This window comes from Artibeus jamaicensis, unplaced genomic scaffold, assembly GCF_021234435.1.
Source record: "Artibeus jamaicensis isolate MK-2021 breed Jamaican fruit bat unplaced genomic scaffold, CSHL_Jam_final scaffold_3151, whole genome shotgun sequence".
NCBI lineage: Eukaryota > Metazoa > Chordata > Mammalia > Chiroptera > Phyllostomidae > Artibeus > Artibeus jamaicensis.
In genome coordinates, this window is record NW_026522037.1 from 2248707 (window position 1) to 2265560 (window position 16854).

The 16854-nt window shown below is 60.0% G+C and overlaps 1 protein-coding gene across 5 annotated transcripts in view; it reads right to left on the reverse strand.

Annotated features, from left to right (window-relative positions):
• RADIL (Rap associating with DIL domain) overlaps positions 1 to 16854 on the reverse strand; it is a 41719-nt gene that overhangs the window by 6934 nt on the left and 17931 nt on the right. For all 5 annotated transcript variants that reach the window (XM_053656997.1, XM_053656996.1, XM_037137930.2 and 2 more), the window contains exons 3-8: positions 6889 to 7112; positions 5258 to 5866; positions 4418 to 4455; positions 3338 to 3498; positions 714 to 826; positions 182 to 419 (exon numbers count right to left, since the gene is read on the reverse strand). In XM_053656997.1, the coding sequence (XP_053512972.1) occupies positions 182 to 419; positions 714 to 826; positions 3338 to 3498; positions 4418 to 4455; positions 5258 to 5866; positions 6889 to 7112 (1383 nt within the window). The remainder of the gene's footprint in view (positions 1 to 181; positions 420 to 713; positions 827 to 3337; positions 3499 to 4417; positions 4456 to 5257; positions 5867 to 6888; positions 7113 to 16854) is intronic.

Below are 16854 nucleotides of genomic sequence, written 5' to 3' on the forward strand. Positions count from 1 at the left end.
GGCCACGGGGACCAGGAGAGGCCTGAGGGGCCCTGTTCCGGCACTGACCAAGCCCCTGTCCCTATGAAGATGTGCTCTGCAACACCCTGGCCACGGCCCAGGGCCCAGCATCCTCAGGAGCCATCGCGAGGGCTTAGCCAGCCACCCCCAGTGAGGTCGCCACAGCCGGCCAGGCCCTCACCCTTGTCCAGGAGCTGGTTGAAGAGCAGCGTGCTGGAGAAGAAGAAGAGGTAGGCCAGCACCTGGGAGGCGACCTCGGGGTGCACCTGGGACTGCCGCAGGAGGTCCAGGGTGCCCTGGTAGACGGACACGACGCGGCGCAGCTCCTCGGGCAGCCGGGGGGCCGCGCACCAGCTCTCCCGGGGCTCCGTCTGGAAGGGTGGGCACTCCAGCAGGGCTGGGAGGCAGACATACAGGGACTGGGGGCGAGAGGGAGACACGGCAGCGGTTGGAGGGGCCTGGGGCACAGGCCTCGGGGCTTTTGTGAACACGGTGCGCCCCGGGGCTCCCACTACGGCTGCCTGGGGGTGGAGGGACTCCAGGAGACCTGGGGAGGCACACAGGAGGTCCAGCAAAGGGCCCACAGACCCCTGAGCGTCTTGAGGTGGGGAGGAGGACCGGGCACGGGGCTGCCACCCTCTGGGGCGGGGCGGGGGGAGGTGTGCAGCCCCCTCCAGGCCCCGAGCATGCCCAGAGAGGCAGGCGCAGGGCACCTTGGAGACGTAGTACACGCACTGCTGGAAGGCGTACAGCACCACCTCCTCGAGCTCCGCCATGGCCTCCTCGCTGGCCGACAGTGCGCAGGAGAACAGGGACTCCTTCGAGCCTGCGGGGTGCAGAGGCACCGGGTGAGTGAGGGGACGGCCAGCCTCCTGGGGAGGGGGGTGAAGACACCAGTCTGCCTGCCCATCCACTGCTGCCCTGAGCTGGACATGCAGCAGTCGGGGAAGAGGCTCTGCTCAGGGCTGGAGGGCGGCGCTGGGTCTGCCGGGTCTCGCCTGGGCCTCACAGGAGCACAGACCCACCATCCCCCTGCTGGACAAGCCCAACCCCACCAACATCTGGACAAGCCCCTTCCCGCCAACATCTGGACAGCCACTGTTTCCCTGTTTTGCTGTTTAAGGCTCTTCCCCTTGGAGTGGAGTGTCTGCTTCCGATGGCCGAAAGCAGACAGTCACCCTCTTGTGGGCCCAGGGCCCTGGGGGGAAGAGATGGCACAAGAAGGGACAGCGGGTCCCCAGTGCACACAGCATGGCAGGCTCCCGGCAGATGCCCCGGGGCCACTCTGACCTCATTTAAAACCTGGAACACGGCACCTGCAAGGCTGGGGCTTCTGATGGAGCCGACCCCCACCGAAGCCTTTTCAAACCTTTGCCTGCAGCCTCCCTCCCCCTCCCTCCCGCCCAGCACCTGAGGACCCCAAAAACCTGAGGACCCCGAAAGCTACAGGGGCTGAGACAGGGCCTCAGAGACTTGCAGGAGGACTTCAAATGGGTAAAATAAGCCCTGCCCTGGGCTGGGCCAACCTTTCGTCTGCCTGCACGAAGGAACAAGGTCTCCTGGATGAGAGCTTCAGACAGAAAGACCGTCTGGGGAGTGGGAAAGCAGTTTTCCCAGCGTTCTGGACAGGACACTCCTGGTTTCAGAATCTCCCCACAGACATTTCCTGCTGGAGGTCAGGGCTGTGCGCCGGCCGCGCTGGCCGAGCCTCCCTTACACCTTCTGGCTGACGAGATTTTTCCTCTGAGCTCTCCAGCACCTGCGCCACGCACGGTCTCTGCTGCAGCCTTCCTGCCGGCCGGCATGGTCCCGGGGTTCACAGAGGCGGGACCCTCTCCCAGCATCCACTGGGCAACACAACATTCGGGCTCCCCAACCAAAAATAACTTGCTGCTGAGACCGGAGGCAGCTGCTGAGCGAGCAGTGCTTGCTGCTCTCCCAGGAAAACCAGCCAGCTGCGGGTGCCCACGCAGCACACTCAGCCATGCAGAGGGGGCCCCGAACCACCGCCTCTGCATAAGGTCACACTCCCGTGTACACTGGGCCGAAAGTCACAGGGGCATCTCCCACCTGAATTAATGGGGCTCCCCGAGCGCACACCCCAGCTCCCGGCGTCACTCAGGACAGTGTGTACATGGAGACGGGCCAGAGGCCCCCGTGCTCCTTGGCCAAGGCCGAGTCCAGCAAAGCCTCGTCCCTCAGGAGCCGCTGCAGCAACACTGGCCCTTGGGGGTGGGGCCTTCGAGGGGACTAGGGGCCTTGCAGCAGGCACCCTGGCTCCGCACACTCGGCACGGTGGCTGCGCGTGCCCCCGGCTGGGGAGCCAGAAAACAGGCCACCTGGGACACAGGCCTTGTGCACAGAGGGCAGCGCCCCTATCCTGGGAGGTGTAAGGCCTCTCACAGCGTCCACCCGGGGAAACGGGCTGGAGCCGCAAGCCTGCGAGCTGTCCTGCCAGGTTCTTTCCTCCCAGGAGACACAGCTGAACACACACAGACGTCCGGCTGACCTGCCCACGCAGAGCCCCGGCAATCCCCTGGCTTCCTGCCGCCTGCCTTCCCTCCCTGCCCTGAGCACACCTCATGGCTGCAGCCTGGGCCCCCAGAAGAAGCCGAGGTCCTGCAAACAGGAGGCGAGGACGTGAGAGGCTCTGTCTGCCACCTCGGAGGGACAGGCTGTGTGAACAAACCTGAGCTCGTCCATGCGTGGCTGTGGCCCTGCCCCCGGGTGCCTGGCTGTCACACACGCCCCCACTGCAGGACAGTCCTGCCGCTCCTTTCTGACCTCGTCCCAGGGGCCGTCACGCCTCTCCAGACCCAGCACACGCCCACTGAAGGCCCATGCGGGCCTCCAGGCGCAGCCAAATGCCTCCTCCCACATGAAGCCCTCCCGACCACCCGCCAGTCACTCTCTCACCTAGAGTGTCCTGAACTCTGCACAAACCCGGAGACCCACACCATCCCACGTCCAAGCCCTGGAATCACACGCACTACTACCCTACAGCGCTCCTGGACGACCTGCCTTCTTCCTGAGAGGGCAGGTGACTCATGGGATGGCGGCTCGGGGCCTCGGGGCCCACGTTCCCTCCATGGATGCACACGAGTGACCAGTGTCCCCAGGCCTCCCAGGCAGAACAGTGGGACAGCCCATACAACCACAGGAGCAGAGTGTCAGTGCGCCGCGGTCAGGTTCCAGGTGGGCCCAAAGGTCAGTGTTGCTTCCACTCAGAGGAAGCCCCGCCCTGAACCTGCCCCTGTTGTGAGATGGCCTGGGAATGCGCCGACCGTGGGGCCACGCTGACCGCACCCCACCCCCGGGAGCACCGCGAGAGTCCTACCCGTGGCGTCCAGCTCCTGCTCCAGGCTCTGCATGTAGACGGGGCCCTGCTGCTGGATGAAGTACAGCAGCTCGATGGCGTTGGCCATCCACACCAGGATGTGCTGCAGGTCGGGGAGCAGGCCGGCCAGGGCAGGGCCTGCTGGGGGCGGGGGCTCCTGGCTGCCGAGACAGAGAGGCGGGCGCTGACTTGGGGGCCCCTCTCACAAAGCACGTGCGTCTCCGTGGGACCACGCTGCGGCAGCCCACCCCTGCGAGGCTCAGGAGTGGGAGGAAGCCACGGAATGTGTCTGACACCGACGGCGGGGGCACGTCCACGTCCACAGACCTCCGCGGGCAGGGCGCCAGGAGCCGCCATGGTCAGCAAGGGCTCTCAGCCGAGTCAGCCGTTCTCCCACCTGCCCATGTTGTTAGAGTGCGTGTGCAAGGAATGTGCATGCGCAGGTGCCCGTCAGGGACCCTGGTGACAGGGTGACCGGGGTCCTGGAGAACGAGGCCCTGGGGGGCCTGTCTGGGGCGGGCCGGCCCCACCGTCCTCCGTGCCTGTCCCCTGCCAAGCATCAGACCTGTGCGTGGGTCGCCTCCGACTTTTGTGCTCACAACCAGGCCTCAGGGCAGGCCCCTGCCCTCCATGCGGAGGCACTTCTTCACAGTGTCCCCTCAAGATGGGGACAGGTGGGTCACAGGACACGCATGTCTCCACTGTTGTGGTTTCCCAGGCCCCGGGGCTGCATGAGGTAGAAGCCCTCCGTGAAGGCAGACACGGGGGTTCTCATGCCATCGGGCTGCTGTCGTCCCCGGGGGTCAGTCCTCCCATCAGCAGCAACCAGGGTGTGTGGGGGGAGGGAGGCGGCCTCCGAGGGGGCCCAGCCTGTCTGCCCCATGCACGCGCTCGGGAAGCCTCAAAAGCACAGCGCTTCCTGGGCGGCGATTAGAGAAGTAACAGTGGCCACCCGGGGACAAAAGGACAGTGTGACAGGGCCCAGTGCCGGCCCGGTGGCTTCTGCGCCCCGTGGGTGCTGCTCCATGGGAACCAGGAGAAGCTGAGAGCCCAAGGGGTGGAGCGGGACGGGACACTTACAGCTGGGCCTGCTTCTCCGCCAGCTCTTTGGTTTTCCCCTGCAGGCACAGAGGAGAAGGGCAAAGGTGAGCAAACAGGAAGCCACGGGAGGACACCAGCAAACGCGGCCTCACGCTCCACACCACGCACTCCGGCTGGGACGCACAGCGTCCCCTCGGGTGGTGGTCTCCCTGTGCACCGCAGCACTCGGTCGGCCTGCTTCCCGCCGTGGGACAGCCTCACAGCCGTCTGTCTGGCTCACTCGACACCCGGCCTTCTCAGAAACATACAGATCAGCCAAACACTCACTAAGGCCAGAATGGAGGTTCTGCTGACACTTATCACAAATGTCACCACAGTGAATGAGCCCGTGATGCTGTGCCTGTGCGTTTACAAAGGCATTTACAGGTCCCCGCAGGGGCTCAGGGGCCACCCTCAAGGGCGCCACTCTCCGGGAGAGGCGTGTAGTGGGTGGGGCTGGGATGCTCAGCGCCCCACGGTGTTCGGGCTGCAGTGCAGGAGCCTGGCCCTGGAGGGCAGGTTTGCCGTGCACAGAAGTTGACCGTGGGTCCTGGGCCCCAACACCAACCTGACAAGGGCTCTGCTGTGGGGGGTCAGCAGGGGTCAACCTGCTCCCAGAGGGAAGCATGGGGCACCCAGGCCCCGCGGAGGCTCAGGCTCCCGGCACTGTGTTCCCGGGCATGGGGAGGACACAGGGCCAGAGCTCACAAAGCCGCGGCCCAGACTGGAGGTATGGCGAGGCCCAGGAGGCTGGCTCACGGCCAGAGGACAGCCTCTGAACAGCCCCCTGCCCCACAACCCCACTGTGCCCCCTTCATCACCCCTGAGGCTGAGACTGACCCAGACAGTCTCGCGGATCAGCCGGGCGATCTTGAGCAGGAGCTGCCCGAAGGACCCCTGCGGGAGGCGGGTGGCCGAGTGCTGGATGCACAGGCAGAGGAGGAAGGCAGGCGTCAGCTTGTGGTCGTCGCCGCCTGGCTCGACCAGCGTCATGATGCGCTGCAGCAACGCGTCTTCCGAGTCGGGCTCGAACTCCAGGCGCAGCGGCCGGGGCCGGGAGGCGCCCGGGGTCCGCAGCGGGGCCCCGCACATCCTGCAGCTGTGCGGCAGGGCCCGGAGGCGGGCCAGGGCCTGGGCGGGCAGCGGCTGGGCCTGCGCTGGGTCCTTGAAGAGCAGCAGGTAGTAGAGACCCAGGGACAGCAGGTCGCCGTGGCTCAGCACCACCGTCTGGCCACCCACCTCCGAGAAGTTGACCGCAACAGGAGCCCCGGGGATGGGCTCCAGGACCAGCAGGCCGCGGGGCTGCTCTCGGCCCGAGGGCTGCAGCCGGCGGAGGGTGCAGTGCAGGGGCAGGATGTCGGGGGCTGAGAGGCTGATGCTGGGCTTGCTGGAGGGCGTCCTCTGGCCCACCGTGTGCCGCTCCCGGTTGAGCACATACACCAGGCTGTCCTGGAAGGCAGACACCGACCTCAGGGGTGGATGCTGCCCGGTGAGCGGCAGTGTCCATGGTGCCCAGGCATGGGACCTAGGGCTGCTGTCCCCGACTTTCCCTGTCCTGGGACACTCCCGTCCCAACTGGCTGCATGCCCCAGCCTATCCCGCATGGGGGACCACCTTGCCCTGGGAGGACCTTTCCCAGGGCAGCTGCGTGGCCGGCCAGAAACCCAGGGAGGCCCCAGCATGGGATGCAGAGGCCACATGCAGGCAGCCTGGACACAGGCACAGGCTGAGCCCCACCCCGGCTCCATGCTGAGGTGTGGAAGGGCCTCCCTAGCTGCCCCCCTGCACAGCCAAGGCAGGGCTACCTCGGACCCAAGCCCCAGAGCCCCTGTGTCACCAAGTGTGCCCTGGAGCTGGCTCACGGTGGAGGGTGCTCAGTGAGGAGGACAGGAGTGAACAAGACATTGAGGGGACAGCAGGAGTCTGTGGGGCAGCCACCAGATGCTGTGGCTCAGACCAGGCCCTTCCAGCCACGACATCCCCGGGGTGGGGCAGGAGGCCTTCCCTGTGCCCTGAGGGGGCAGCCCCCTACCAGGCACCCACTGTCATGAGAGAGGACACAGACCTGAGCCCTAGCCCCCAAAGCCAGGGTAGGAAGTGGCCTGAGACACAGTGAGGATGGTGATGGACGGTCCCCTGTGAAGGGCACCAAGTACCTTGCTGGGGTGAGTAGTGAGGAGCTGGGCAACCCTCCTCACACAGCCCTCTCCCTGGGCTTCCTCCCGTAAGCTGGACAGAGAATGCTCTGGAAGCTGAGGACTGAAGAGCCCCTCCCCAGAGTCTAGGACCGGCCCAACATGATGGCCCCCAGCCACCCCGCTGCCACAGCCCATCACAGCCAAAGCGCCAGGCACTCACAGCTGACTTAGCCAACAGCAAGAGGCCTTTACTCTGGGGACACAGGCCAGCCTCCTGCTCAGGTGGCCAGGTGTGGGGGGCGGGGCAGGCGCTGGGGTGGGGGCGTGGCTCACGTGTTGCTGGCTGTAGCCCTGCAGAAGGAGCAGGTGGGGTGACTCGTAGAGGGAGTGGCGCATGGTGTCCCGGCTGGGCTCCTGGGCGGCAGCAGGGCTCAGGCTGGTCTCGCTGGCCGAGCGGCGCAGCCGGGGTTCAGGGGGACTCTGGGCACCCTCCAAGGCCAGGGCTGGGGTTCCCTTGGCACGACTCCGCTGCAGTCTCCGGGCTTGGGCATTTATCCCTGAAATGAGAGGCAGGCAGGGTAAAAAGCCAGAACCCCCCTCCAGGGCCCTTTGTCACCCCGATCTCGGGAAGCTCCTCTCACACCAGCTCAGAGGCCGCAGGCCTGCCTGGGAGAGCCCGCAGGCTCTGCCCACCCACTCCATCTGTCCAGGCCGGGCACTTCCAACAGCCCTGGAGCCCAGCAGCAGGGCGGCAGCCTGGCTCTCTTGTCCGGAGAGCCAGGAGAGCCTGCAGGAGTGCCGGGGGCACAGCTGTCAGCCCACGACCCTCCCCTCAGGGCAGCAAACCCAGCACAGTGTCGACCACTGCTGGGTCACCGTGCAGGTGCCACCTCACCCCAAGGCCCTTGCTCAGCACCTGGCCCATCCTGCCGGCCCACTTGTGCGTGTGCTCCCATGTGTGTGTGCTCCTGTGTGCATGCACTCCCATGTGCATGCAATCCTGTGCGCACGCGTCATGCTGTAACTGATGCAATGGGAGCTCTGAGCCCTGTTCTCCGAGAGGAAGCAGAAAACAGCCCTCTGATCCAGCGGTCGCCTAGGACATCTCGATGCTCCTTCCCGAGGCCGTGCCCAGTCAGAGCACACGCATACACACACACACACACACACACACACACGCATCCTAGAAGCACCCTTTTGCACTAATTCTGCAGGGAAGCTGAGAAGCCATCTGAACTCAGGAGCACCAGTCTCCCACCACCAGCCCCTGCTGACCCCAGCGCCTTCCTCCTGAGCCCCCTCCTCCCACCCCCGCGTCCCCTCTGCAGCAGCCCTCCCTACGGCTGCTCCGAAGGAAACCAAACTGAAGCCAGAGGACCCACGTGGGGCAGGAGAGTGGGGGCCCAGGCGCTGCCTTACCGGGCGCTGGATGGAGCCAGCAAGCGCTACGATTGATCTGCCCTTCCAGAAGGAAGCCTGCTCGTCTGTCCGCAGCCCACAGGGGCCCGGCTGCAGGAGGCAGGAGGCTGAGCCGCAGCGCAAGTGCGCGCAGCTGCTGCTCCTGCCTGCTGCAGAGCAGGCCAGCAACCAGCGGGCGGGAGCGAGCTGGGCAGGGGGGCCCGGAGGCAGGAGAGGGCCAGGTGGGAGCATGGGGGCAAGGAGCAGGAGGGGCAGGTGGGGGAGTGGGGGTGCATGGCGGGGGGGGGGGGCGCGGGTGGAGAGGAAGCAGGCAGGGGGAAATGACAGGTTGGGTGGAGCAGGCAGGGCAGGGGGAGCAGGGAAAGCAGGGGGAACGAGCCCTGTCCTACCACTACTCTCCTAAGAAGGGCAGACCCCAGGGCTCCCAGCGCATTGCGCAAACATGGGGCCATACCAAATGATGTCCTAGCACCCAAGCTTGTCCTGCACCGGGGACAGCACTACAAGACCAGATGTGCCCCAGACCCACCTTCTGGAAGTCCTGGGGCTCCCGGGCAGCCACACTGCCAGAGAAAGTCCCCTTCCCTCCTAGATTCCCAGGGGCTCCCAGAGGCCAGATGAGGCCGGGCTGACTGAGGCTGGTGTAGCCTGGGGCTGCAGGCACTGGACCCCACTCCTGCAGCGGGGTCCTGCCCCCCACCCAGTGGCTGAGAATGCCCCCCAGGGCTCAGGGCCTGCGTCCCTGACCCCACCACCCACAGCAGTGGTCCTCAGCCCTGTCCGCGCTCAGAACCTCCTGGGGAGCTGCAGAGGCTGCCCCCAGGGCTCCTTCTCGGGTCCTGGGGTGGCCGCACCAGCGTCGAAGGGCCAGGGCTCAGGAGCCACAATAGGATGCATTTTGTATGCAACTTTGTTGTGTGTTTCACTCATTTGATTTTTAGAAACTCTAAGTACATATACATTATTCTTTGTATTTTAAGGAATCAGAGTGACGTGCAGGCCTGATGCTCCAGAACAGGCTGCCTCTGACGGGAGCCAGGGGAGAGGCCCTGCCCCCAGGAGGTGGCCCTGCCAGGATGGCAAAGGTCCTGGGCCCCCACCCACATGGGCCCCCGCGGAGCATCCCTCCCCAGCTCTGCAGCCTCACCGCCCAGAACCGCACCCTCCAGCACTAGGCTGGGGGCAGGAATTCACAGCTCCTTTTCCACTGCGTCACAACCTCCTGGAAGGGGCCAGTGGCATCCCGGGTCACATGGCTCTTCACAGGCAATCCTCCCCAAGAAGTTGGTGCCCAGGGCCCCCGCTGCTGCCCAAAGAAAGGCCTCTGTGTGCTCTCAGGGCGGCGAAGCCATTCTGAAGACGGCTAGTGACTGTCATCCGAGCCCTCTTCTGGACTCAGCACTGGCCTCGGAGCAGCACCGGAAAGGAAAATAGCTCTTTTCCTGGACGTCACCGAGTTCAGGACAATAAGTCCAACCTGCAGGTGTACCGGGCCCCTCTGCTCCGCTGCCCAGGGCTGAAGGCTGCTAAACGGCCCGCACACGGCTTGGGCGCGTGTCTGCGGCTCACGCCCCCTTCAGGCTCGGAGCCCGGGCTGCGGCTGGTGGCCGTGATGCCTGTGACTCACTCCTGCCTTGCGAACTGGACCCTGACTGTCGCCATGGCTGCCCCAAGAGCTTCTCTTCCAAGAACACGGGGCAGGCTGCCCGGACGCCGGGGCAGATTTCTGAAAACTTACAGGGAGCAAAGCCCCCAGCATCGCACCGCCTACAGCACTGTGGTTCTCGGCTGGACCCTGGTGCAGGACGACCCGGGACCCCGCTCTGCATCTGCTCCTCCTGTGCCCGATGTGTTGCAGGGCAAAGACATGGACAGCAAGGGGAGAGAGGCACAGCATGAGAAATTCAACCAGTTCAACCTGCCCTGGCTGTAAAGGTCTCGGGTTAGACTCCGGTCAGGGCACATACCAAGGTTGCAATTTTGAACCTCGGGTGGTAACTATTTCTCTCCCTCACTCTCTTCCTGCCCCTCACTCTAATATTGATAAGCATGTCCTCGGTGAGGATTAAAAAAAACCCCTCAGAGATAGTAAAGGGAACACAGTCTAAAGCAGCGAGATATGTTTCTCCCCGGTCCAACTGGCAGAGACGCTTAACGACAGAGTCACCTGGCGCCCAGGATAAAGCGAGGGCACAGTCTCCACAGCTGGGGTGGCTGCCAGCTGGACGTGGTGCCCCAACTCTAAACACAGCTGTCACGGTGCTGCCAGCTACATCAATGTTAGATGTCAATACATCTACATCTAAGCTGTCTCCAGCCTCCCACGAAGGAATTCCTCTTTTAAGTCAACGTCCTGCAGAAATAATCAAAAAGAAGTCCAACATTTTTTGTACAGGACTGTTAGTATAATAAGCGTTATTTATAAATAGAGAAAAATGGGAAACAGTCTGAAAAGCTGACAGGGACATGGCCAGGGGCGCGCACTCACTGGCCCCGTGAACGACGCTCAAGTGCGAGGAAACACACAGGAAGCAAGAAAAATGGAGGCCAGAGAACTGTGTGCGTGGGTGGGTTCAGCGAAGAAGGAAATCCATGCAGCACAAAGACAGGCCCGCAGTCGAGGGCACCGGATGCCGACAGCGACCCTCTCCCGGGGGTGACTGTGCGGGTGGTCTTTGCTCTCTTCTTTCTACTTCCCTTTATTTCCCACATTCTCATCCACGGCCGTGTCTGACTGTGGAACGTGGGGAAATTACGTTTTAAAGTGCTGAGGAGCGCTGTCACCACGGTAAAACTTGGAACTTCTCGAACCACTTAGAGATTTAATCAGGGAATAGCATCCCCCCTCCAGAAGGAACTAATAAGCTAATTAAGATAATGGGTAAACTGAGTAGATAAAATGCTTAAGCCATTTGTCAGTGGCAGGTGGAAACAGAGCCGTCTGGGGCTGGGCAGTGCCTCGAGACCGGGAATGTTCTTCGGCTGAAACCCAAGGCCGCATCTGGCCCCCGAGCCCTCCCTGACGGACACCGGGCACTGCCGCCTGCGGACACTCCTGGGTCCGCCACAAGGCCCGCCCTCACCCCTGACCCAGGTAGGCGGGGCTGGCCCCCGGGCTACCTGTTCCCCACAGCCCCCCACTCCCACCCGAGACTGGCCCCCACTGTTCTCAGATGAGCTCCCCGCTGCCCCCACCTCCACTCATTTCAGGCAAGAACAGAGAGTTGAGGAAACAGCTCTGAAAGTGCAGCACAAAGACCAAGAAGAGAAAGTAGGAGAGAAAAAACACCAGAAAACCACGTGGCAGCCCAGGAAACCCAGGACCCGACCAGCGGAGGAGCCAGGAGACCCCACCCAAGGAATGGTAACAGTCCCTGGGCACCGCGGCAGTCTGCCACACCATGGGGGGGTGCACAGGGGACGCACTTCAACGACCTTGATAAAAACAAGAATTATGGGAAATGGGCCCTGGCTGGTGTAGCTCAGTGGATTGAGCACGGGCCTGCGAACCAAACAACCGCAGTTCAGTTCCTAGTCAGGGCACATGCCTGGGTTACAGGCCAATTCCCAGCAGGGGACACACAAGAGGCAACCACACATTGATATTTCTCTCCCTCTCTCCTTCCCTTCCCCTCTAAAGATGAAATAAAACCTTTTTAAAAAAGAATTATGGAAAATGGAACATAAATATGATCATGGGTACAACCATCATTTTAAACAATATTTTATTTATTTTTAGAGAGAGGGGAAGGGAAGGAGAAAGAGTGGAAGAGAAATATCAAAGTGTGGTTGCCTCTCATGCGTCCCCCCCAGGGACCTGCCCCGCAACCCAGGCATGTGCCCTGACTGGGAATCAAACCAGTGACCCTCTGCTTCACAGGCCTGCACTCAATCCACTGAGCTACACCAGCCAGGGCACACCCATAATTTTTAAAATAAAGATGGGAAAGCCCAACGCTAGTGTGAGAACACACCAAGAAACACACTGACTTTTCAGAATGAGGCCTATGAGGCAGCCAAGCACAGAGACCACGTGACTTTCCAGGGGAGGCTGGAGAGTCAGAACGGCTGCGACTTCTCATGGGGGTGTGGGAAGTTAAAGGAATGGACTCAGCCTTCCAAATGCCAGGTAGGAACACTATTTTCACTCTAAACTCTATACCCAGCTAAACTGTCACCGAAGCTTTAGGGCAGAACACAGGTCTTTTGAGACACACACAGTGCAAAGCAACTTCAACCCCTGAGTGCCCTTCCCTGGGAAGCCACTCGGAGGAGACACTCCACCCAAATGAGTGTGGCCTCAACCTCAGAGGAGGGAACAGCCAGGGCGGGGTCCCCCTGGGGAGCGGCGACAGGGGAGGGCTCTTGGAGCAGCCAGCCCGCACCGCAGGCAGAAGGCTCCAGAACACAGCAACAGATAAAATATGTCACCCATCTATCTGAGCATTGTGAAAACAGGTAAGAAAATTGGCAGAGAGTTGGGGGATACTGAATCAATGCAAAGTACCACGAAAAAGAGGAAGAAAACCAGCAATAATGCCAATAACTCATTTCAAAGAAACTAAGAGTTGAGCAAGAAGGAAAAGTAATCTTTGTATATACCGGTCTTCAGGTGTGAAAGCTAGCCCTGCTCATCAAAGTGTGAACCCTCCCTGGCTGGTATAGCTCAGAGGATTGAGTGCCAGCCTGTGAACTGAGGTGGCTGGTCTGATTCCCAGTCAGTGCATGTGCCTGGGTTACAGGCCGGGTCCGCAGCTGGGGGTGTGGAAGAGGCAACCAACTGATGTATCTCTCGCACATCGATGTTTCTCTCCCTCTCTTAAGAAAAAAAAAAAGTGAGCCCTGACCACTGATCTAACCAAAATGATGAGTCTGGGACAGGGCACGCGGGGGAGGGGGGGAGGGGGGGCGCTCGGTGTTTAACAGGGGGATGCTGAGAAGAGCCGCACCTCCCGGCAGGAAGCCACCAGATAACGCCCAGAATTTAAAAAACCAAGTAGAGTAGGATAAGTTGGTTATTTTAAGATGTGGAATTAAATGCCAAAAAAGAAATCACTCACAGCTGAAAGGGATTCCCTCTGGGAGCATAAAATTGGGAAGAGGGGGAAGGCAGGGCAGGAAACGCTTTGCGTTTTGCTTGTTTTGGGTTTTAATTCACAGTGAGAAAATAAGGCTGTAACTATGCACATGTATCAGTTTGGTGAAATAAGCAGAAGTTTTCAAATATACACAGTTTTCACCCTCCTACATGAATCAGTGAATGACAGTGTACACACGCTTGTGGGATATATTTCACCAATTCCTAGACACGTTTTTTTTTTAACATTTCACATCTTTGAAACCGGAAAGCACCCCACATTCACGCAGACGGTTACCAGGCAGCAGCTGGGACGTGAGATCTTGGGATAGAGGGACAAGATTCTGCAATATTTCAGTCATCTCAGGACCATTTGAAGAGTGAGTGTGAGTTCTGGTTGTTGTGTGAGAACTTGGAGAATTTCATGCCGACAGCTTACAAGAGAGTCCCAGGGACAACAGTGGGACCAGGGAACGTGAAAGCGGCCCCAGCCAGCGCACAGACCCCGGGTTCTTGAGAAAATCGCACAGCAGAAAGAAACAGTGCCAGCTTTGACTGAAGGGACGGAGTACAGGCCCGCAGAGGCTCCCAACGAGAGGTGCTGCAGGAAACGTCCACTGCCCACATGTGCCGCTTCGGAAAGGGAAGGGCAGCTGCCACCAGGTGGGCCTCAGCCCGGCCGCCCCTCCTCACTGTCGCTTCCCACCCCCAGGCCCCAGGGGCCGCACCAAGTGGGTCACACCCAGGGCCCAACAGTGTTCAGACGGCAGGATTGGGACTTGCACGGACCCTCTCATGAGAGGAGGGTCTACTGGGGAACCCGGAGGTGGGGGCCAGGGGGGAGTGTGGTTGCAGATGGTGGTCACTGGGGCCCCTCCCAAGTGTGGGTGGCACTGTGAATGTGTGAGCCTTCGGTGTGTTCTGCTGCGTGGCAAAGCGGGATTTTGCAGATGTGACTCATTTCACTCTGCCGACCCTGGGGTCCCCATTATCCAGGTGGGCCTCACTGAGAGGCTCAGAGCCTTTAAAAGCAGAGAGGAGAGACGGCTCTGGAGTAGGAGGGAGCGCTGCTGCCCCACTGAGCCCGAGGGTGCAGGGATCAGAAGGAAGGCGGGAGGAAGGGAACCCCAGAGGGCTGCTGGCAGGGCACAGGGACGGAACCCAAGTCCGGCAGCCCCGGGAAACTGGATTCTGCCAACAGTAAGAGTGAGCTCAGGACTGGATTCTCCCCCAGTGCCTCCTAAAGAGGGCTCGGCCTAAAGGTGGGAGTATTCTGAGCACCTTCATCCTGACAGCATTTGCCGGTTTCAGGGGGAAACAGTGGTGTTTCCTCTCTACATCATGAACTGGGTCTGCGATGCCATGCGCAGCTGCGGCCCATTTAATCTCGCAGCTCTCCGCTATGCGCTGCGTGACCACCTCACTGTGTTCCCGTCCCTCCCTTACGGAGCTAGGGGTGGTCTCCAGCTTTAGACTGGTACAGGATGCGGCTACAGACGCTCCAGAGGACCCACGAACAGCCTTCCCAGCCTTCCTCACACCATGACGTGCAGGAAGAGCCGTATCTACCTGGCACACCGGGGGTGTGGGGAGCTCTGGACCTGGCTGCACAGGTGACCATGGACTCTGGCCACCTGTAAAGGGACCCATCAGAAGGAGCACATCAGTTCCACACAGCATGGTGGTGGAGACCGGCTCATAGCATGAGTGGGACACAGGCTGTGGTCCAGTCAACGGTGGCCAGATGAGATCCCGGTGACCAGAGCAGCTGGCTCGTTGAGGCCCTGTCAGTGTCCCCACTGCTCCTACCCTCACCGGACACTGTGAACTTTATTTTCGTAAAGAATCTCTCTGTGTTCATCAGTAGTTCCCGCACTGCTAACGAGGCTTTTTTGGCATCCTTAATATAACCTGGATCGCAATCGCGTCAGTTTCAAGCGTTACAAAGTGTTCTCCTCACTCACGACCTCTTTCTCCCTTTCGCTGTTCACTATTTCATGCAACGAGGAGCCTCTGTCCATCACTCACCCTCTTCACGGTACGAGCTTTCTCTGTGCCTCTGTCTGCAAGGCTTCTCCATGTTTTCCACTATCAATCTTGGACGTACCGTCCTGCAGTCAGAGACTGTGTTCTAAGGATCTGACGCTTTGAGAGATGTTGTCTTACTTTCTGAGCTGGCAGGGGTTAATTTTCGCACATGCCCTGTGCTTATTCGAGGATAACATGCATTTCCAGTTGTTAGGTGGGGGGCTCTACCATAAGCATCCAACAGATGAGGGACGACAGACACCAGCTGGGAGGGGTGGGTGACAAGTCCGGCCCCGGCCATCTGTCTACATGTGGTCCAGGGCCACCTTCACCCCGCAAGGGCAGCTAAGCAGCTGAGACAGCGGCCGGACGACCTCCTGGAGCCCGAGTGCTCTCTCTGCCGGAGAGGTTTCCCTTTCCTCTTTGATATCGTTGATGAAAGAGCCACTTTACAGTTTTGTGTGGCGATGACACCTTTGGTCATTTCTGTGCATCTTCATTACTTTGTGTTGAGGCTAATCAGGTGCAAACCGGTTTTCAATCGGCCCGTTTTCCTGGTGGTGCTCTCTCTTCTCTCAGTAATGTGGTGGCCCCTTTTGTTCCTAGGAATTATTTCTGCTTTGAAATCTGTTTGGATGATACTGTTATGGAACAGCTTCTTTGCATTAGCATTCCTTTTTTCCATTCTTTTATGTCTTACTCCCTATTCGTAAGAGGGTGTGTCTCTCATGAACACAATAGCATACAGCTGGGATGAACTCTTCCACGGACTCTGATGGTCTCTGCTGGTCAGGAAGTTGGGTCCACTTATTACACACAGTGACAGGCACATCTGATTTCCCTTCCACCAGCTTAGATTGTATTTTCTTTTTATACTGTGTTTTCCTATTCCCCTTTTCCCTCCTCACTTCTTTTGAATTACGTTTCTAAACTCCACTTTTTACCCTTAATCATTTGAAGTTTTAGCCTTTTTATAGTTTCCCCTAATATTGCAACATGAATTCGAGATTTAGTGAAGTAAGACAGTCCATCTGCGTCTCTGTCCTCCTCTGGGACAATGTAAGAACATCCAACTGTTCATGTCAGATCGAGACCCCTTCAGCCACTTCTCTGCTGTCAGTTTCAGTGTGCTTTAAGTGGAACAACACATCATCTGTTTTCAAACAAGTGCTTGAACAATGCGAGGAGAACAGACACTGTAAGACAAAGCAAACTCCAGCCACGAGACACCATGCACATCACATAAAAACAGTCTCATATCCAGGTAATGAAAACTAGAATTAAAAAGGTCCCTATCTCCAGCTCAGAAACTGCATGCCAGCACAATGACAGGACGAACGCTGGACCTGGAGATTTCAGCCCGACGCCACGGCCGCACGAATGCAGGCCTATGTGCGGACTTCGCCTGTCTTGTGACTTCAGGGGGAGGGCAGGGTGACCGACCAGGACGGACCACTGGGCCACTGGGTACTAGACGTCAAAAGTACTGCTGCAAACAAAGTCTCAATTACTGCAGAGCCCAAAAGGAAAGAAATTGTATCTCCACTCTGGGAAAATTAATCTGAAGGATAAGGCAGGGGTTTAGGAAATTGCGGTCTAACGTGAAAATCCCCACGGGGGACGGGAGCACAGCGAAGGGGCGGGGGGAGCCAGAGCCGGGCGAACTGGAGAGCCCGTTCGGGTGCCACGTCCGATTCCGGAAGACGGGTTCCACTCACCTACATCTGCTGTCACTCCTGTCTCCTAGACACGGATGTTCTGCTGCTTAATCTCGA